General features: G+C 46.6%; 1 protein-coding gene across 1 annotated transcript; it reads left to right on the forward strand.

The window, feature by feature from the left end:
- Window positions 1-13,764: 13,764 nt before the first annotated feature.
- Window positions 13,765-16,890, forward strand: FAM43A (family with sequence similarity 43 member A). The gene has a single exon (XM_043874874.1). It carries the CDS (start codon window positions 14,703-14,705, stop codon window positions 15,972-15,974), a length of 1,272 nt encoding a protein of 423 aa, XP_043730809.1. The 5' UTR covers window positions 13,765-14,702; the 3' UTR covers window positions 15,975-16,890.
- Window positions 16,891-21,468: the final 4,578 nt, after the last annotated feature.

The following is a 21,468-nucleotide window of genomic DNA, read 5'->3' on the forward strand; positions in this document are numbered from 1 at the left end:
CTTTTATCCATTCCTGGGGCAGATATTGAGGGGAGAATGAGGGTTGTTATTGTGTATTTTAGAACCCAGTTCTTACCCAATTTTGATGTGCATGTGAACCCTCTAGGAATCTTGCTAACGTGCTGATTCTGATTGATAAGGTCTAGGGTCTGGCGGCACTGGGTTCTTCCAGGAGATGATGATGATGTTGGTCTGGCCCACAGGCCACTCTGAAGAGCAAGAGAAGTCCATTTCCTGCTGGTGCAGATGAAGACCCTGAAGAGCACTGGCTAGAAGTCAGTCATAGCAAGTCTGGGTCAGGAAGAGCTGGAACCATATCCCCCACCCATCTCTGCATTCCCTGCTAAGCCCTGCTGTGGGCTCTATCTCACTGCTGACTCTAACTGAATTGGAGTGAACTTTGGGAAACACCCAAAGGATTGCTGACAAACCATGTAGTAGTCGGCAAGGCTTTGGGAAGGCGGTGCTCACAGATCAGTGAAGGAAAACATTAGAACGTGGTTTTTCCCATCTCTCAACTTAGAGACAGCATATCTTTAAAAAACCTGAGGAATTTCGTGGCAGTCTACTGATTAAGACTCCACCCTTCCACTGCAGGGGGCATGGGTTGGCTCTCTGGTCAGGAACTAAGATCGTACATGCATTGAGGCATGACCACAATAACATACAATATAATTGGATTACTAAAACAAACAGACAAACAAAAAAAACCACACCAAAAACCTGAACATCATCTCCAGAACTAAAATGGAAGAGACAGTTTCTGGCATTCTCTTAGAGCTAAGTGGATAAAGAAAGTAAGAAAGAAAATGAAGTTGCTCAGTCGTGTCTGACTCTTTGTGACCCCATGGACTGTAGCCTACCAGGCTCCTCCGTCCATGGGATTTTCCAGGCAAGAGTAGTGTAGTGGGCTGGCACTTCCTTCTCCAGGGGATCTTCCTGACCCAGGGATCAAACCTGGATCTACTGCGTTTCAGGCAGGCGCTTTACCCTCTGAACCACCAGGGCTCAGTGGACAAAACTAACTCATAAAGCAAGATTCAATGAACTTTCTATTCTAGTGACAATAATAATCAGAGGATGTAAACAAACCTGCCACCTAGAGCTCAGTTAGAAACTTGGGACTTCACCTTCATTTCCTTTTCCAGATTTTGTCACCCTCAGCGATTTAAGGAAAACAAACACTTTTGGTTTCTATTGTCATTCTTCTCCTGGGCTTCAAAAAATCTGGATCAAATAAAGTGATAATTTAATCAAGATAGATAGGGCATCAAAAAGACACTGACATCATAAAATGTCAACAACTACTCTTAGCTGACAAATAAGTAAAGCATGAAAAAAATCTACTCCCCCCTGAGATACTCCTCAAATCTACCACTGACAAAGAACTAAATCTCAGCTTTCTTATCTGGTTAATGAGGATAATAATAATTCCTGTCCTGCAGAGGTAGTAAATGAGATAATGCTGCAAGATCATTGCCTAGTATTTTGTGTTCATTTTCACAACTGAACAATTTTTTCCCCAACAACTGGACAATGCTGGTGAGATTCCAGATGTATAATTGGTTCATACTGAAGGATTATGAGGCTAGTTCAGTGAGAGGGCAAGGAGGAAGGGGAATTGAGGATGCTGGTGAAACACGGTTGTGGGATCCAGATTCAGAGGAACAAAGTGAAATGGGGACACCGGGAGTGATGATGGTGATGGTGAAGGGTGGAGAAGGTGTTGGTTGCTGCTCCTGAGTGAGGAAGTTGCAAAGATGAATCAGCCCAGTCCCTACCCTCTAACTACAAAAGCCATTCCACCCACACACTTCAGGGAACAACACAACCCAGTCAAACTCTCCTCACTTTGTCATGACAGTGGAAATGTTTGTGTCTGGAAAACTAGTCAGATCTTCCTAATACCCCATATAGCTGAGACCTGTTGAGGCCAAGATTCCCTAAATAGCTGACTCTTGGAGAACGTTGCATTGATTTGGAAATTGGGAGCCTCCTATTCAGTTTCCAAATAGCAATATGGGGTGTTCCTCATTCTTGATTTACTGTGATTCAACAAATGTAATTCCAAGTCCCCCAAACCCACATGTAGGAATAAACCTTGGAGTAGCTTTCTGCGCTCCAACTTCACACTCTCGTGCCTCTGGGCTCCACCTCTCTCTGGGGATGGAGAGGGGTGAGTGGGTGGGTTTCTGTTTTGGTTTTGTTTTCACCCCTTGGCCAACAATGTATCAGTGGCAGAAAAATTGTCCCAAGGCAAGCTTGTAACCCTGCCCTCCCTCTTTCCCATTCTCTACACCAACTTCTTCCACAAGGACATTAAAGCAGTTTGCATAAGACTGAGAGTTGTGAAAATAGAAGTCTGGCACTCTCCACAGAGTCACTGAATCAGTAGGAAACTCCCTTTGATTATCTATGATTCTCAGTTTATCCCTGTCAAAAATGGGTGGATTCCCACACATAAGCAAGTTTCAATAGTTCAACAGTGACTATAAATGATAAATTTGAGTCACTTCAAACATTGCTTTCCTGCTTGTGCAAGTCACTGTGTGTTCAATGAACATGTAAAAGACCTCTCGTTTGGTGGGTAGGCTACAAGATCCTATGTGTACTGTATTTGAACCCATGAATTTTTCCCAACTCTTGGAGTTATATCTGGAATTTCTGGAGTATTTTATTCACAGATGACTCTGAAAATTATTTTTTCCCTCACAACAGCAAGTAAGAAAGGGCACTATCAGTTTTCTGAACTTCTGGCAGTAGAAACTGAGATCCAGTGAAGTTCAGTGAAGTAATACAAAATAAAGAAGGCTCCTAGTAGAATGAATAATCAGCAACTCTATAATCTTCAGATGGAAAGTGCCAGGTTTCTTTCATTTGTTCATTCATTCATTCATTACTAGTCTCTGGGGTTCAGCAATGGACAAACTCCCTGCCCCCATTAACTTATATTGTAGTGGTCATCAGTCCAACAGAGGGACTCATCCAAGGTTAAATAGCTCAAGTCAGTGGTGGAGTGATGAACTACACCACCAGTAAGACCCTAATCCACTAGGAAGGCCTTCTGACCACTGGGATTTCACTATTTGTCTCTAACTGTGGTCCCTCCCCTAAATCATTTTAATAGATACATTGATAATATTAGCAGGTATGCTTGGATGGCAAGGAATTGAGAAAAAGTTGGAGGAAGTGTGAATAGAGTCAGGAGAAAGTATATAGGGCCGTTTCTGTTTATCTGAAGGACTGTCATAGGGCCAGAAGAGGATTGTTCTGACAAGGCAAGTGGAACTAGAACAAATAGGGAGGAACTACAGAGTTGCCATTTCAACCTGTGTAAGCCTTCTTACAATTGGAGTGGTTCAAAGATGGAATGACAGCTTTGAAAGGGAGTGAGCTCTCTGTTGCTGGAGGTGTTTAAGCAAAGGCTAAATAATCAAGCATCAGGATGTTCTCAAGTAGGCTCATGCTTGAAAGTGGGTGTTGGAATAGATAATCACTAAGGAGCTCAATTAGGTAACATTCTTACCTAATAGACTCCTTGCCCCTCCTGCTTATGCCACCCTTTGTTTCACTCCAGTATTTGAAATAATAGTGGCACAAAGATGATCTCAGAGAAGGTGCCTAGGCTGGCAATATCAGCATGGTACCTTCACTATATAACCCCGGAAGAAGAGAACATCCTGCCCTCTTTGTCATGTAAAGGTCAAGGGCATCATGATCTAACAATCTAGGAAATGTGGTCATTATTATTTACAAGTACTACTAGTATTTATTCATCGGAAGGACTGATGATGAAGCTGAAACTCCAATATTTTGGCCACCTGATGCAAACAGCTGACTCATTAGAAAATACCCTGATGCTGGGAAAGATTGAAGGCAGGAGGAGAAGGGGATGACAGAGGGGAGATGGTTGGATGGTATCACCAACTCGATGGACATGAGTTTGAGCAAGCTCTGGGAGTTGGTGATAGGGAGGTCTGGCATGCTGCTGTCCATGGGATTGCAAAGAGTCAGACATGACTGAGTGACTGAACTGAACTTACTAGCACAAATGAAAATGTGAAGATTAAAGGCTCCAGTTTTAAAGATAACCATGCAGGCAGAGCAGTTTCTCTGTCCTCTGTCTTTTGAGGGAACAAACTTAACATTCATTCCTTGCCTCTGGTGGTGCTGATGAGAAAGGCTCACTTGCAGGGCTCATAGTTTCACTTCTCTTGACTGCCTTCTTATGCCTTTGCATTTCTGCCAGGCCCTTCTTCAGGTGGTAAACATTCCAAGCAAGCAGTGCATTAAAGGTGGGGCTTCAGGGCAAGCAAAGTCATGGTGAGAACATTTTTGGGGCCTTAGGACACAGGATGACCTCCAGAGTTTATAGACATCTCATCTATTTTCTTCTCTTACCCTTGCAATTTCGTACTATGGCCTTTGCTTTGAGTTGAATGCTGTCTTTCAATAACAGAGATTCCAGTCTTAACCTGATAAGATATTATTCGAAAATAGTATCTTTGCAGATGTACTAAAGTGAAGACAGGGTCACATGTGATTAGAGTGGGCCTTACTGCAATGACAGATGTCCCTATAAGAAGACACAAATTTGGGCACACACAGAAAAGATACAAAATCGGGGGAGAACATCATCAGAGAAGGAAAGCAGAGATGGGGCTGATGTGTCTACAAGCCAAGGAATGCCAGGGATTGCAGAAGCTAGGAAGAGGCAAGGAAGGATGCTATCTTCTACTAGCCTCAGGAGCTGTGAGGGAAAAAAAAAATCTCTATTATTTTCAGCCATTCTGTTTATGGTAATTTGTTATGGCAGTCTTAGAAAGCCAACATAGCTTCTTATGATCTTAGAACCAGAGGGGAATTTGCTCAGTTCACAAGCAGGAAGGAGAGGGCCCAGGAAGAGGCAGCATCTTGCTCTGGGACCCTCAGTGAGTCAGAGCTGGGACATGGGCGTCTGAGCTCTGACTCTGATCACAGCACATCCCTACTCAAAGGCCTCCAGTGACTCACCCAGCTTGCAAGATGCCTCTACCTGCTATTCAAGGTCCTCCGGAGTCAGGCCCTGATCTGACTCAATGCAAAGAGCATAGCCTGGGAATAAATATTTGCAAATGATGTGACCTACAAGGGCTTCATTTCCAAAACTGCTCATACAAACAGCTTATACAACTCAATGACAACAGTAACAAAATCCAATTGAAAAAATGGGCAGAAGATCTAAGTAGACATTTCTCCAAAGAAGACATACAGATGGCCAATAGGCACATAAGAAGATGCTCAACATGTCAATTATTACAGAAATGCAGATCAAAACTACAATGAGATACCACCTCACACTCATTAGAATGGCCATCATCAAGTTCAGTTCAGTTCAGTCGCTCAGTCGTGTCCGACTCTTTGCAACCCCATGAATCGCAGCACACCAGGCCTCCCTGTCTATCACCAACTCCCGGAGTTTACTCAAACCCATGTCCATCAAGTTGGTGATGCCATCCAACCATCTCATCCTCTGTTGTCCCCTTCTCTTCCTGCCCCCAATTCCTCCCAGCATCAGGGCTTTTCCCAATGAGTCAACTCTGCATGAGGTGGCCAAAGTACTGGAGTTTCAGCTTCAGCATCAGTCCTTCCAACGAACACCCAGGACTGATCTCCTTTAGGATGTACTGGTTGGATCTCCTTGCAGTCCAAGTGACTCTCAAGAGTCTTCTCCAACACCACAGTTCAAAAGCATCAATTTTTCGGTGCTGAGCTTTCTTTATAGTCCAACTCTCACATCCATACATGACCAGTGGAAAAACCATAGCCTTGACTAGACGGACCTTTGTTGGCAAAGTAATGTCTCTGCTTTTTAATATGCTATCTAGGTTGGTCATCACTTTCCTTCCAAGGAGTAAGTGTCTTTTAATTTCATGGCTGCAGTCACCATCTGCAGTGATTTTGGAGCCCCCCAAAATAAAGTCTGACACTGTTTCCACTGTCTCCCCATCTATTTCCCATGAAGTGATGGGCCCAGATGCCATGATCTTAGTTTTCTGAATGTTAAGCTTTAAGCCAACTTTTTCACTCTCCTCTTTCACTTTCATCAAGAGGCTTTTTAGTTCACCTTCACCTTCTGCCATAAGGGTGGTGTCATCTGCATATCTGAGATTATTGATATTTCTCCCGGTAATCTTGATTCCAGCTTGTGCTTTATCCAGCCCAGTGTTTCTCATGATGTACTCTTCATATTAGTTAAATAAGCAGGGTGACAATATACAGCCTTGACATACTCCTTTCCCGATTTCTAACCAGTCTGTTGTTCCATGTCCAGTTCTAACTGTTGCTTCCTGACCTGCATACAGGTTTCTCACAGAAGACTACAAATAATAATGGTGTGGAGAAAAAAGAAGAGACCTACATTGTTGGTGGGAATGTAAATTGGTGCAGCCACTATGGAAAACAGTATGGAGTTTCCTCCAAAAAACTAAAAATAGAATTGGCATATGATCTGGCAATTCCACTTCTGAGTATATGTCCTGACAAAACTATAGTTCAAAAAGATACATGCAAAAAAAAAAAAAAAGATACATGCAATTCTATGTTCCTTGCAGCACTATTCACAGTAGCCAAGACATGGAAACAATTAACAGATGAATGGATAAAGAAGATGTGGTACACATATTCAATGGAATACTACTCAGCCATAAAAAGAATGAAATAAAGTCATTTCCAGCAACATGGATGGACCTATAGATTATCCTACAAAAGTCAGAAAAGGAGAAATACCATATGATATCCCATATAGGTGGAATCTAAAATATGACACCACTCTAACTCTTTTACATCCTGCTTTCATTTAAAAAAATTGAGGTGAGATTCATGTAACATAAAATTATCCCTTTTAAAGGGAATAATTAAGTGGTATTTCAGTTCAGTCCAGTCCCTCAGTCGTGTCCGACTCTTTGGGACCCCATGAGCCACAGCACGCCAGGCCTCCCTGTCCATCACCAACTCCTAGAGTCCACCCAAAGCCATGTCCATTGAGTTGGTGATGCCATCCAACTATCTCATCCTCCGTGATCCCCTTCTCCTCCTGTCCTCAATCCTTCCCAGCATCAGGGTCTTTTCAAATGAGTCAGCTCTTCGCGTCAGGGGGCCAAAGTATTGGAGTTTCAGCTTCAACATCAGTCCTTCCAATGAATATTCAGGACTGATTTCCTTTAGGATGGACTGGTTGGATCTCCTTGCAGTCCAAGGGACTCTCAAGAGTCTCCTCCAACACCACAGTTCAAAAGCATCAATTCTTCGGCACTCAGCTTTCTTTATAGTCCAACTGTCACATCCATACATGACCTCTGGAAAAACCATAGCCTTGACTAGACGGACCTTTGTTGACAAAGTAATGTCTCTGCTTTTCAATATACTGTCTAGGTTGGTCATAACTTTCCTTCCAAGGAGTAAGCGTCTTTTAATTTCATGGCTGCAGTCACCATCTGCAGTGATTTTGGAGCCCAGAAAAATAAAGTCAGCTACTGTTTCCACTGTTTCCCCATCTATTTGCCATGAAGTGATGGGACCAGATGCCATGATCTTAGTTTTCTGAATGTTGAGCTTTAAGTGGTATTTAGGATATTCAAAATGTCATGCCACTTGACTACCACTTCCGTCAAGTTCCATAACATTTTCATCACCCCAAAGGAAACCCTGTATACATTAAGCACTTACTCCCCCTTCCTCCATCCCTCCAGCCCCTGGCAATCCCCAACCTGTGTTCTGTCATTAGGGTTTCACTTTAGCATAATGTTTTTGTAGATCTCCACTTTCACGGACCATGGTGATTAGAATGAGCCCATCTGGATAATTCAAGCTATTTTCCCCGGTTATTTTCAGTTGGTTAGCAATCTTAATTCCATTTACAATCTTCCTTTCCCTTTGCCATGTACTGTAACTTATTCATAGATTCTGGGGGTTAGGACATAGGCATCTTTGGGGGGGGTGAGGTTGGTGGTGGTGGTCGTCGTGGTGGTTCAGACGCTCAGTCGTGTACGACTCTTTGTGACCCCACGACTGCAGCACACCAGGCTTCCCTGGTGTCCTTCGCCATCTCCTGGAGCTTGTTCAAACTCATGTCCATGGAGTCAGTGATGCCATCCAGCCATCTCATCCTCTGTCATCCCTTTCTCCTCCTGCCTTTAACCTTTCCCAGCATCAGGGTCTTTTCTAATGAGTTGACTCTTCGAATCAGGTGGCCAAAGTATTGGAGCTTCAGCATCAGTCTTTCCAATGAATATTCAAGACTGATTTTCTTTAGGACTGACTGGTTTGATCTTTTTGCAGTCCAAGGGACTCTCCAGAGTCTTCTCCAACATAACAGTTGAAAGCATCAATTCTTTGTGCTCAGCTTTCTTTATGCTGGTGGTGGTGGTGATTATTCTGCCTATCTTAGGATGGTCAGAATGTGTTGATGCACTGTCTGAACAACTGGAGGATTCTACTTAGCATTCTGACACCAGGAGCAGAGCACAGAGTAATCCAGGGATGGAGTGGATACAGTGCACAGAAATTGTGAACCTGATGCTCATCCAGAAGGTCTTGGATGAGGAAGAGGGCAAGGATAAGAAGTTAGGAAGGAGTTGATAGTAGGAAAAATGAAGTAGGCTAGGGCAGAGCTCCCTGCACTTTAGTATCTGTTCAATCACAAAAAGTTGAAGCACACATATTCCCAGCCTCTAACTCCAGGTATTCTGGTTTATGGGTGGGATCCAGGAATTTTCCCACGGAATTCTGATACAGCCAGGGGGTGAGTCTGCTCTTGGAGGAATGCTGATGTGATAGGAGTCAGGAATGAAGAGGGCTGGAAGGGTAAGAGGCTATAATCTCACACTAAGATTTTGAAGTTGGAGAGTCCTTGAACCCACTGGAGTCATTCCCACTGTGGGGACTTCACATTGGCTATGCACTCTGCCTAGCACAAAGCTGTCCAAATGCATAGTTTTAAATGTTCCAGCAGCCACATTAATGAAGGGAAATGGGAAAAATTAATTTTAATAGTATATTCTAGTAACTCAATATAGCCAAAACATTATCATTTAATATATAATTACTATAAAATTATTGAATATTTTACATTCCTATCTAGGTCTTTAAAATGTTGAGTGTATTTCATGTTTGCATCACATCTCAATTTGGATCCAGTACTTCTCAGGTGCTCATTAGCAGCATTTGGCCTATGACGACCATTTTGGCCATCACAGGATGGAATGTTCTCCCTCCATTTCTTTGTCTGGTTGGTTTCATCCCATCCAGGTCTCTGCCCAGAGAGGCCTTCCCTGGCTCTGCAGTCCAAACCAGCTACTTCTACTCCTAACACTGCTTTCTTTTCTTCAGAGACTCTTCACTAACTGGTATTTTTTCAGTTATTTGTTTGCTTGTTATCTGCCTCGCCACAGGATATAAATCCCATGAGGGCAAAGACCTGTCTGTCTGCTTTGGTGCAGTATCCCCAGCAATGACATCACGTCCACAGTGGACTCTCAACAAATATTTGTTGAATGACTTTGAAGATCCCAGGTATGTCAATTGTCATGGCTGAGGCCAGTGTTCATTCAGTGGGATGTAGGGGGAGGGGGGCCAAGCAGGAAGAGCATTATGCGGGAAATAAGGTGGGAGAAAGCCAGCCCCAAAGCTTCATGCAAGTTAAAAGGCTTACTCTTAGATGTTATGTTAGAGACTGGGTTTCTTTCCAGCTGTGACTTGGCTGTGTGTTGATTCAACTGCTGGCTTATCTGGTTCTGTGAGAAAATGTTTCACCAAGTGTCACTTTTGCCTGGCACCAGTAGATGGGGCAGTATCATAAAAAACAGTCTATGGTCCATGCAGTTTCTAGCCATGCAGTTTTGGTCAGCCCTTGCCAGCTGACTTTGCTGAGGTCTATTCTGGAACTGTTCTATGTCTCGGGTCTACACAGTGTGTGTCTTACACATCGGTGTGCTCATATTTGCCTAAAACTTCTCTGTCCTCCCAGGTTGAAAATAAGCTTACTAAGAAGATAGCCCAGGAGCAGCTCTGTGAGCCTGTGGATCTGGGACACTGGGTCTGCTGGAAAGCCTGGCCCACCAGTGGAGTCCTCCCTGCTGCTGTGCACCACTGGTTTCTCTGCCACTGCATGAAACCCAAGGAGGTGCCTCTCGTGGAGGATGAGACAAGCCCGACCTCCCATCACCAGCACCTCCACTTCCTCCCTAAACCCTTCTGATCCTTGGTTGTTGTTCATTGTTGTTCAGTCACTAAGTTGTGTCCAACTCTGTGACTCCATGGACTATAGCATGCCAGGCTCCTCTGTCCTCCGCTGTCTCCTGGAGTTTGCTCAAATTCATGTCCTTTCAGTCGGTGGTGCTATCTAACCATCTCATCCTCTTGCCGCCCCCTTCTCCTTCTGCCTTCCATCTTTCCCAGCATCAGGCTCTTTTCCAACGAGTTGGCTTTTCGCATCAGGTGGCCAAAGTATTGGAGCCTATCAGCTTCAGCATCAATCCTGCATTAGAATATTCAGGGTTGATTTCCTTTAGGATTGACTGGTTTGATCTTGTAATCCAAGGGACTCTCAAGAGTCTTCTCTTGCACCACAATTTGAAAGCATCAATTCTTCAGCACTCAGCTTTCTTTATGGTCCAATTCTCACATCAGTACATGACTATTGGAAAAACCATAGCTTTGACTATACGGACCTTTGTCGGCAAAGTGAGATCTCTGCTTTTTAATGTGTTGTCAAGGTTTGCCATAGCTTTCCTTCCAATGAGCAAATGTCTTAATTTTCATGGTTGCAGTCACCGTCCACAGTGATTTTGGAGCCCAGGAAAATAAAATCTGTCACTGCTTCCACTTTTCCCCTTCTATTTGCCATGAAGTGATGGGACTAGATGCCATGATCTTAGTTTTTGAATGTTAAGTTTTAAGGCAGCTTTTTCACTCTCCTTTTTCACCCTCATCAAGAGGCTCTTTAGTTCCTCTTTGCTTTCTGCCATCAATGTGGTATCATCTGCATATCTGAAGTTGTTGATATTCTTCCTGGCAATCTTGATTCCAGTTTGTGCTTCATCCAACCTGGCATTTCGCATGATATACTCTGCATATACATTAAATAAGCAGGGTGACAATATACAGCCTTGTAACCCTTGGCCCTCTGAGTAATTTGGAAATGTTAACTGCTTGAACATGATGTCTGCTTTTGTAGAGTCTAGACTTTGAGATATGGACCAGCTAAAGGTCACTTAGCACAAGTTAATTTGGTGTGTTTTTTATAGGATTTTTTTTTGGACCACTTACTCTCTCTACTTCATTGCCACTATAAGATATTCCAAAAATGCAAGCAGAAGAGGAATTAACCTTGGCTTAAGTGGCTTATTACAGTCCTAACCAGCTCCTTCCAACACCTTGCCTCCATTAACCTATCAGTGCAGTTGAGGGGTAAGTCATTATAGCTCTGGTCTAACGACATTCTGGGCCCAGCCAGCCATGAAAAGGCCATTCCTTCTCTCAGAGACTAGGAGAGCCCAGAAAGCATGATCAGGAGAATTCCTTGTTTGATCAGGAAATTTTCCTCTTTCACTTAAAAAAACTATTTAATTTATTTTGTTTTGGCTGCCCTGGGTCTTTGCTGCTGGATGCAGGCTTTTTCTAGTTGCGGAGAGCAGGGGCTATTCTGTGGTTGCAGTGTGATCTTCTCATTGCCGGGGCTTCTCTTGTTGTGGAGCACAGGCTGTAGGGCACGTGGGCCTCAGTAGCTGTGGCACATGGGCTTAGTTGTCCTGTGGCATGTAGAATCTTCCCAGACAAGGGATCAAACCCATGTCCCCTGCATTGGCAGGTGGATTCTTAACCACTGAACCACCAGGAAAGTTCTCCTCTTTCATTGTTATTAAATGCCATCCTAAACTGCACATGTGCATGCATTTTTATGTTCTATGTTTGCTATATCTGGAAAGTCCTTTAACTCTTTCCTGCTTGGTGATGTCCCGCTCATTTTAAACATAACCACCTCTGTGGAACCTTCTTTGATTTTCCTAGTGACAAAGAATCTTTTCTTCTTCCAGCTTCTCAGAGTACTCTGGGATCTTCGCAGGGCATTTGATCCATTCCATCTTCTTGTTTACATGCATGTTTCATTCATTCATTCAACAATTAAGTGGTGCCAGGCACTGGGGCAGACAGGGTGCTCTCATACAATTTACATTCCAGCAGAAGCCCAGAGTTGGGTGAAGTTTATATCCTTCACTGGACTGGGAGTTTCTTGGAGACAGGAATTAGGTCTGTCAGCTCCCAGTTCAGGGCCTGGTACCAAAAGGTACTCAGGAAAGTTAGTTAAGCTGAAATTCAGTACCAATGACTCTAGAAAATTGGGTCGTGGCTCAGCTGGTAAAGAATCTGCCTGCAATGTGGGAGACCTGGGTTTGATCCCTGGGTTGGGAAGATCCCTGGAGAAGGAAAAGGTTACCCACTCCAGTATTCTGGCCTGGAGAATTCCATGGGCATACAGTCCATGGGGTCGCAAAGAGTCGGACACGACTGAGTGAATTTCACTTACTTTCAAAGAAATGTTAAAAGTTAGCAAAAATAGAGGGCCAGAGACTCTCCAGGAGGGATTACGGTTGTACTGACATCAGGACCTGGTATGAAAGCCAGAGACACCCAGATCCCCAGAAGCCTGGGCCTGGAGAGTGGGAGGGTCTATTGTCCTCCTGTGGGATGAGCTTGGGTGTTTGATGCAGGGTTATCGGACATTTATTACACATTCCAGCCACAAGTGGCTTTGCTTTGAGTGAGCAGACCATAGAGGAAAGCTGGTTGTTTCAAGAGCCCAGAAATGAGTTACTAACCAAGGGTCAAGCCAGCCAGATGATTAAAGCGACAGTGTCAAGCTGGCACAAGAGAAGAGAATGATTAATGCTAATCATTCTCATGGAGGGTGGGTGGGCATTATTTGAAACAAATAAAAGTCATTTGAATTTTTACTAGGAATTTTCATCCATAATGTGATGGTGATGTAATAAAACTAAATGACTGGCCTGCCAAAGTAAGCTGAGCTCTTAACCACACACAAGGATTATTTAGAAACTGTGTATATCTCAGAAAACTGCTCTCCTGCTTAGGCCCTGACAGAAGGCGGGGCCTCTGCTGGGGGTTAGGAGCTTATTTATCAAATACATACTGTAGTGTTCACTCCAATCATCTTATTACCACTCATCACTCTTTTCACTATCTGCTCTTTATCTGTGGAGAAAGGGCTCCAAGACAGTGAAAGATGTTTTCTTTTCCCTTCTTTATTTTCTTTGACAGTATAAAATTCTGGGGGAAAAAAATAGCACCCAGTCATTCTCAGAAAGCTGTCACACACAGAAAGAATTACTATTTCCCCAACCTTTTTGCATATTATAGTCTAAATCCCACCTTCCACCGCCTCCCCCAGAAGTTTCGATGGAGACATACATTTATTCAGTGAGTTGCAATTCAGCCTGGGGGTGGAGTGTCAGAATTCAAGTTGCTTTTCCTGCGGGGTAACCCCAGGTCTTGGCGATTTCTGTAGATATAGGGGATATTGGTATATTTGGGATGAAATTGCCAGACTGGATCGGTCTCCCCTTTCCCCCAACCAATGGCTGCAACCAGATCCCTTTAAAAGATCCGCAAACCGCGGGGCGTCCAAGCCTGAAACTGATCCTTGTCTCAGCTCCTCCCCTGTCCCCGCGCGGCGAATGGTTCGTGCCGGCCTATATTTACCCGAGATCTTCCTCTCGGACGGCAAGGATGTGAGGCTGGCGAGCAGCTACCGCTCGTGGCACCGGAGGGGGCGCGCTGCAAAGGCTGGCAGCCGAGCCAGGGGATCCCGGGAGCCCAGTCAGACACCCTCCGGAGAAAAGAAATGAGGTAGCGACCGTCCTGGGAGCCGACCATGCGCACGCCTGGCCCTCGGAGCCCCGCGCTGCCCCGGCCGAGCCAGCCCTAACAGTGAGCCGCGGAGCCCGAGTCCCCGGCGTCCTGCCTGTGGGAAGATGCAGTGAGCCACGGGGGTACTGCTGCGCGGGGCCCGCCGCGGCCATCCGGACCCACCATCGGAGCGCACTTGGGGCAAGGAACTGCTTCTGGGACCCGCTCACCCGAGGGGCTCTCTGCCTCCAGCACCCCTTGGAGGTGGGGAGTACCGACCCCTGGGTACACTCGCGGTTGAGTTTCCGCGGTTTCTGGCCCTAGCGACTGTGTGTGTGAGTGTGAGAGGGGGGCCCTTTTCACCTTCGCCGAGGAGTTCTTGCGTATTCTCGCACCATCCCGGCTGCTTTTGCTGGGGGCTTTCTCATTTATTTGCACGCGCACATCTCTTTTTTTCTAAAGACGTTTTCCGCTCCACTCTTGTGCTGTCTTTCTCTCATTTTGCCTGCCTAAGACTCTTTGCCCTGATCCTGCTCAGGCTGGGATAAATCTGTGTGCTCCTTCCCGCCTCCCCATTGCAGTTAAATCTTAAAATATTCGACCCCTACCTCTTTTGCTGGGTTTTCGAGCCTTATACACCCCCACACCCCCGCCCCCACTCCGGACTGGGCCACTCCCAGCAGAGTTTTATTTTTCGGTCTTGCCCCGGCCGAGCCCGGCTGGGGCGGGTGGCTCAGCCGGGCTCTCAACCGGCGCTCCGCCGCCGCCGCCCAGCTGCGCGGGGGCGCCCTCCGGAGATGCTGCCGTGGAAGAAGCACAAGTTCGAGCTGCTGGCCGAGGCGCCGCCACGGCAGGCGTCCAAGCCCAAGGGCTACGCGGTGAGCCTGCACTACTCGGCGCTCAGCTCGCTAGCGAGGGCGTGCCCCGAAGGCGCGCTCAGCCGGGTGGGAAGCATGTTCCGCTCCAAGCGCAAGAAACTGCACATCACCAGCGAGGACCCCACTTACACTGTGCTCTACCTGGGCAATGCCACCACCATCCAGGCGCGCGGCGACGGCTGCACCGACCTAGCGGTGGGCAAGATCTGGAGCAAGAGCGAGGCGGGCCGTCAGGGCACCAAGATGAAGCTGACGGTGAGTGCGCAGGGCATCCGCATGGTGCACGCCGAGGAGCGCGCGCTGCGGCGCCCGGGCCACCTGTACCTGCTGCACCGTGTTACCTACTGCGTGGCGGACGCGCGACTGCCCAAGGTCTTCGCCTGGGTGTACCGGCACGAGCTCAAGCACAAGGCGGTCATGCTGCGCTGTCACGCGGTACTCGTGTCGAAGCCGGAGAAGGCGCAGGCCATGGCCCTGCTGCTCTACCAGACGTCGGCCAACGCTCTGGCGGAATTTAAACGGCTCAAGCGGCGGGACGACGCGCGTCACCAGCAGCAGGAGCTGGTGGGCGCTCACACCATCCCGCTAGTGCCGCTGCGCAAGCTGCTCCTGCACGGACCCTGCTGCTACAAACCGCCGGTGGAGCGCAGCCGAAGTGCGCCCAAGCTCGGCTCCATCACCGAGGACCTGCTCGGCGAACAGCAGGAGCAGGAGCTGCTGGAGGAAGAGGGAGAGGAGCACGCGGAGGGTTGCCCCGAGGAGGAGGAGGACCGAGCCGGGGAGGGGGAGCCGGCCGAGCCAGAGGCCGAGGCGAAGCGGGCGCTGGTGGTGGCCATGCACTTCGAATGTGGGGACTTGCTGGACACGCTGGAGAGTGGCCGCGAGGAGGCGCTGGGGGGCGGCGGGGTCTCGGCGGGCCCCGAGGCTGGGTCGTCGCCTCTGCTGCTGGGCAGCACCTCCGACATGAGGGCCGAGCTTTCGCAGCTTATTAACGACCTGGGCGAGCTCAGCTTTGGCAACGACGTGCGCAGCCTGCAGGCGGACTTGCGGGTGACGCGCCTGCTTTCAGGCGAGAGCACCGGTAGCGAGAGCTCCATCGAAGGAGGGGGCCCGGATGCCAACACTGCCACCGCCGGGGACCCATCCGGCCCCGCGGACTGCGCCAGCCCAGACGAGCCCCACTCGGGCTGAGCTCCCATCAATGTTCTGTGCGCGCCCCTGGCGCCCGATCGTGACCCCCACGCGTCTCTCCGCCACTTCCTTACCTCCCGAGCTGCCCCAGGAAAGGGGAAATGGGACACTTGAGGCCCAGACCCTCCCTCTCTACACCCATACATTTGGCTGTGTTTGAAGCGGGGCTCAGATTGCAAGTGGAGATACGGGGGAGGGGAAACCCTACAACGAAGCGGAAAGAGGTCGCCCTCTGGGTTCTGGGGAAGGGAAAGGCCGCTGGTGTTAGCAAAGCCCGGCGGGCTTCAAGTGCCTGCCGGCCAGTTTCCTGTTTGTGGGGCAGCTGGGGCCTGAGGAGGAGGGGTTAACTTCCTCCCCCACCGGCCATCTGGGAGGGCCTTGCGTTGTCTTTAACATGGCAGTTTTTGTTTTTTTAAATTGCTTTCACAGTGTTTGAGGCTTTAATGCCACCTCCTTGGACCCAGTCTTTTCGGTGCGAGAGCTTGGGTTGTTTACCTCAGACTCAGACCCTTGAAATTCTGCCAAATTCCTCAAATAACTAGTGGGGAAGGGAGAGGGGGAGAAAGAAAGTCGCGTTTTGTTTACAGTTATTGACATCTAATACCTAGAAAAAGTTTTCCTTAAGAAACACACACACCTTGCTCCTGCTCAAAAGATCTCACTCCGTGATACTGTGTAAAATATTTTTGCACTGTTGTGAAGTATTTTGGACATCTTTTTGGTTTTCTTGTACATAACTGTGTTCTCAGAGTCCAATGTTTATATCTTTTGCTGTGCAAAAGGGACATGTAAAATGTTGTTCAGTTGTATATACAGAAATGTGTATAAAACATTTGGTTATTTTTTAAGAGTAGCACTGCTCTGGTTCTGTTTGCACGCCAGTGGGGAAGAGAATAAAGAGGAAAATTGAACAGAACAGGTGAGCATCCAAAGCTGCTTCAGAAAATGCTTGGCCATGGGGATGGGCGGGAGAGGGTGTGACCATGACTGGGATAGGGTTGGGAGGATAGTCTTTGTCCTTCAAAGGACTTGGAGGTGATTAAGAAGGGGGAATCCACTTTATGCATAGTCTGGGGCCTTTCCTGTCCTCTGAAACTCTGGGTACTGCAGCTAGGCCCAGATTCTTCAGTTACTCAGTTCTGTAAGTATCAGCTGTTTCTGACCTCTTTGAGGCAATTCTTAGAGATGCCGGGTGAGTTCTGTTCCTCACTGCCAGACCTGTGAGGTGATTTAGGGAGGGGTAACTTTCAAGGTCTTCTAGGGTTTTACCACCTCCTGTGGTTCACCTTTTCCTTCCCAAACAGCTCAAGGAGCTGTAAAGATGAGAATTAGAGAACTAATGGAAGTCCCTATGAGGTTCTCTAAGGAGTGGGAGCATCTCTGTTTTTCCTGAGAGGAAAAGCAAGGAGAAAGGAAAGTTAAGTTCTACTCATGGCTTGAATGAGTCACAGTGCAGGTGGGGTGGGGTGGGGAGCAGGTGGAAAAGCCCATTTCCTTTCCTTCCACAACCCAGCCTGACCCAGTGGGAGAGTGGTTTGGAGGTCAAGGCGGAGAAGGACTGCTAGAGCTTGGTCTCTGTGTGTGTGTCTAGCGTTTTCATGCTTGCTCTGTGTTTGTTTCTGTTGTAAACTCCAAACAGATGTCTCTAGTTTGGCTGCACCCGATCAGCTGGAAGCTGTAATAAGATGCTGCCAAAACTGCCTTCTGCAAATTATTTTTTTCCCTTTGCCCCGTGGGCCCTTTTTTCCTATGTTGCAGAAATTGATTGCTCTCTTGGCCTTCCCTGCTGTCCTGAGGCCCTTGGTTTTGTTTTCATTGTAAATGTGTTCTAAGCAGATAGATCCAGTGATCCTAAGGAGTCTAGAATTCACTGAAACCGTAGAGGAAGGGGGTAGGGTGGGGAGAAGAGATTTTCTTCCTAATTAACAGAAGTTAATAGGTGATCCTTATTAGAAAAGCAAGGGTGGGTGGGTGGGAATTTGAAAAATATTCAGAGTCACTTCTTGAGGGCCTTAGAACAAGGTCCATCTTTATCTTTCTCTTTTATTATATTTTGATTTGGTTGAGCGTCCCTATCCCTTTTCCTGAATACCTCAGATACACATTATTGAATGATATTTTCAAACCCCCAGGTAGAGAGAGGTCAGGAAGGTCAGCTATGTAGTCTATCACTAGTTTGCATGCTTAGATTTCACATTTCAAACTATTGCCATACACTGCCAGGTTCCTCTGCTGTTTGAAACTGATGAGAGCCTTAATCAGGGTGAAGATCATTTGACAAATACTTGGGGGTGGGGCAGAGTCTACATGTCATTCTTCTTAGTCCAGTTGAGTTCAGAGAGAATGCCATGGTGGCTTTTGTCTGTGATTAATGGGGTTACAATGATGGGTCAGAAGATTCAAACAAATGACATTCACACCAATACCATCAATAAACATAAGGCAACTATGTCTTTAAAGTCTGATTTTTCCTATTCTCTGATTTATAAACAGGGAAGGGGTGTTTAGAGGGTGAGGCAGGAGGAAGAAGAAAATAAGCAGACTGCAGAAGAATCAGCTTCCTCTCTCTACTCCACTGCGCCCTCCCCTTCCCTCTTTCCTCCCCTCTACTTTTTGGCTTTTATCCCCACTGCACCCCAGGGCTCTGGCTGTTGTAATTCTAGATGCGATAGGAAGGTGATACATGATTCACCTCTTATTACATCTCAGTCTTCCAGGGATGATATCACTAGCGTAAGGAGAGATGTTTTGAATGAAAAAAACAAAAACCAATTTACTCATAACACTCAGAGGGGAAAGAGTGGTGTGACTCAAGTACAGTGAAGTAGAGGAGATACACGTTACACGTTATGGAAGGCACCTGAGGTCTGGTTTATTCGTCAAGCAGCTTTTCTGTCTTGCAAGGTGAGGCTCCTCCTTCTCCTTTACAACCCGATGGTACTTTAAATGCAGTGAGACACTTGCCACATTCTTCACAAGCGTGAGTAATCCTCCATGTCCCACAAGGAGGCATTGACTACATGAAATGAGTGACTTCAGGTGGAAAGAGAGATGGTTGCAGAGGTGGCTGCGTACATCCACAGAGGAGGCGTTCCTCCACCTCTCTTGGCACAAGCATCCCATATTTGCACAGTTTGTTGTGTGTGTTGAGGCAGAAGGAGGGAGGAGTAGCATGGTGTAAAAGAAACAATAGCATTATGTACCCTTGGCTATTACAGTGTCAGACCAAACACCCACTCCACACACACACATGCTCCCCCCTAAAGAAAACCTTCCCTCAATGCTGCCCCACAGTCAGCAGAAGAGTAGATTTTAAACAATTTAGAAAGGCTCTGTTATATTAAGCAAGCACGATGCCCTCCCAGGGACAGAGCTGCTTTTAAGAGTTCAGCTTGTGAAAGGAGAAAGATCTGGCTGGTAGAATCCACCCCTGGCACCACACAGGAGATTAGAAAACCTCATGGGAGTTGCCAAGGACTATGAGAAACATAATTCTATTACGAGCTCATTGCCCTCATTTCTACCAGGGTTTAGTAATGCAATAAACAGAACTTTGCTCTGTGTAGTATGCATCAGTAGCCTGAATATTTGCTGGTCAGTGATGCACGACAGAGCTAGAAATGTGCACAGACAGCTGGGGCTAGGAGCCCCGTCTGACATGTGGGAAACTATTCAGGGCTTCAGGCATGTAGGCAGGCCCCTGAGGCCATGGTACTCTGTATTCTCGGCACCAAGTTTTTCTATACTTGGCCACATCTGTCTCAAGGTAGTTTTTGATTTCCTCTTTGATTTCTTCCATTGGTTGTTTAGAACCATATTGTTTTGCCTCCACGTGTTTGTGTTTTTTTCCCTTGTAGTTGATGTCTAGTCTCATAATGTTGTGATCGCAAAAGACACTTGATGTGATTTCAATTTTCTTAAAACTACCAGGGCTGGCCTTGTGACCCAGCACATAATCTATTCGGGAGAATGTCCCATGTGCTCAGCACATCTGGATCTGGCTTTATGGTTAGCTGGGGCCTTTCCTGCTTCTGTTGGCTCATCCATGTTCACAAAATGCTTGGGACCACCCCAATATCCCACCTATGCCCCCAACTCTGGAGTGACCTAATTTGAACAGCCTTAAGTAACCATCATTTTGGTGGTTTGAATGGTTAGGTGACCCTGAAGCTTGGCACTAATTCCATCACTTTTCTAGGACTGTTCCGTGACACCAGCAAAGGCCCCTGTGTCTAACCCCCAAGGAGAGGTGCTCTTGTGACTGCCTCCTTTCTGGTTTCTCCTCTTCATCTCTCTCCAATCCCAGTTCCTCTAACACATCATTCCCCTCAGGCGTCACCTATTACCCAGCTTTCTACCTGACCCTGGCTTCATTTCTCTTCCTTTTCACAAACCTAGTTCAGACTTGAGTCACATAAACGAAAGGAAAGCCCAAACTTTAAAAGAAAAGTAAGCCAAGCAGACAGTCGTTCATCAGCACCAATCCTGCAATCCCAGGGCATGCTCTGGCCCTGCCCCCACTTAGAAATGAAGAAATGAAGCACAGAGGGGTGATGTCCTGCCCAGGGTTATACAAGGAAAACACCATGACCAAGGGGTCCAAACTCCTCCTCTTTTCACATTCCTCCAGTTTTAATGGCTAATAACTAGGTTTTTAGCTTTGGGATCCAGAAACTGGCCATTGAATTGTTCTTTGTTTCCCTCTTTCTAATGTATCCCTACATTTTACACATGGTAGATGCTGGATAATAAACTTGTGTGCTTTTCATCAACATGCCACTCACACCCCCAAGTGTGCATGAGTGTCTACTAGCTGCATGATGCTGGAGGTAGAGGGGCCAGGTATCTCTTCCTGGCAAGGATCCTTCTGCAGGGGTAGAGTGGCAGCCCCCAGAGGAACCTGGTCTCTACTTAATTCACTTCTGAGATCTGGTCTGGCAAGGTCTTGCCCTAGAAGAGAAGGTATAGTTTGAGGGTGGGGGAGCTCTTTCCATGGTACCATGTTTATTGATCATCTGTATCATTCCTGGTTGGCTGAGTTCTCCAAGGACAGGCATGTAACTTTAGGCCTGTCGGATCCACCAAATTTAGCATAGAGCCCAATACTTACTAGGTGCTCAGGAAATGCTAAGGAAGAATAAAGAAGTGATTCCACTTCAGGATAGGAGAATAGGGCTGATAAAGTTCAAGGTCATCACCTAGATGGAGGAGTCAAGATTTTAAGGATATATGTTTGGAAAGGAGGGAAGGATTGGGATTCAGTTGACTTCTCCACTCTATATAAGGTAGATTCAGTTCTCAACTTTTTCCTTGAAACTTCCCTGATCTTCTAAGGGAGGGATGGTTCTGGTTAGAGAAGGGTGGTTTACTTGTAATTGTCTTTGAATGGAATTGTGGACCAAATCTTTCCCTGTAATTTGAGCCAAATAAAGGTTCACATAATGTGGTATGGCAGAAGTCTGCAGGAAGAGTCTTGAATCCAGGCCTTGAAGTG

Source organism: Cervus elaphus, chromosome 19 (assembly GCF_910594005.1).
Source record: "Cervus elaphus chromosome 19, mCerEla1.1, whole genome shotgun sequence".
Lineage (NCBI taxonomy): Eukaryota > Metazoa > Chordata > Mammalia > Artiodactyla > Cervidae > Cervus > Cervus elaphus.

Bases quoted from the DNA above. Each gene is read 5' to 3' on its own strand.
- FAM43A (XM_043874874.1), top strand. From the start codon at position 14,703: ATGCTGCCGTGGAAGAAGCACAAGTTCGAGCTGCTGGCCGAGGCGCCG.